The sequence below is a fragment of the Ceratina calcarata genome, unplaced genomic scaffold (assembly GCF_001652005.2).
Source record: "Ceratina calcarata isolate Rehan_Ccalc_2016 unplaced genomic scaffold, ASM165200v1 scaffold11430, whole genome shotgun sequence".
Classification (NCBI taxonomy): Eukaryota; Metazoa; Arthropoda; class Insecta; order Hymenoptera; family Apidae; genus Ceratina; species Ceratina calcarata.
The window spans coordinates 1-482 of NW_017132371.1; the positions used below are offsets into that span (position 1 = coordinate 1).

Consider the following 482-nt stretch of genomic DNA (forward strand, 5'->3'; position numbering starts at 1 on the left):
CCGAAATCGAATTCCCCTGGACTATCTCCACGGAGAGGATCGTCGCGTTTATCGCTAAAAATGTCACCGAGAAGAATGTCACCTCGAACAAGGTCACCGAGAAGACTGTCACCTCGAACAAGGTCACCGAGACCGTCGCCACACTGATCACCGTGGTCGTCACCGAGGAACTCGCCCCGCATGTCTCCTAAGCGAAAAAGATCACCGAGATGGTCGCCTAAAGAATTATTTCGGAAGCATACGCGATCCATCACTCCAGACAGGAACAGTACGTTCGAAAAGTAGAATATCCCCGGAAGTGAATCGTGCGAAGACGAAACAAAAAGAAGAGTTAGATGAGACTGGTTCTGTGGAAAAAGAAACTGTCGACGTGATCAGTGACCCCGTGCTCGAAGCCAGACGCAGGAAGTTCGAGTCCACGAGGCCCGTAGATCCAATAAACGCGAACAAAAAGATCAAGTTGAGTAAAAAGGAAAATACGA

At 49.2% G+C, this 482-nt stretch overlaps 1 protein-coding gene across 1 annotated transcript; it reads left to right on the top strand.

Annotated features, from left to right (window-relative positions):
* Positions 1–15: 15 nt before the first annotated feature.
* LOC108623151 (uncharacterized protein DKFZp434B061-like) lies at positions 16–475 on the top strand (the record flags this gene model as incomplete). Its single annotated transcript, XM_018021468.1, is given in 2 exon segments — positions 16–261; positions 263–475. Coding segments are annotated over 2 exon segments (459 nt in total), but the record flags the coding sequence as incomplete, so codon positions are not given.
* Between the last annotated feature and the right edge of the window lie 7 nt (positions 476–482).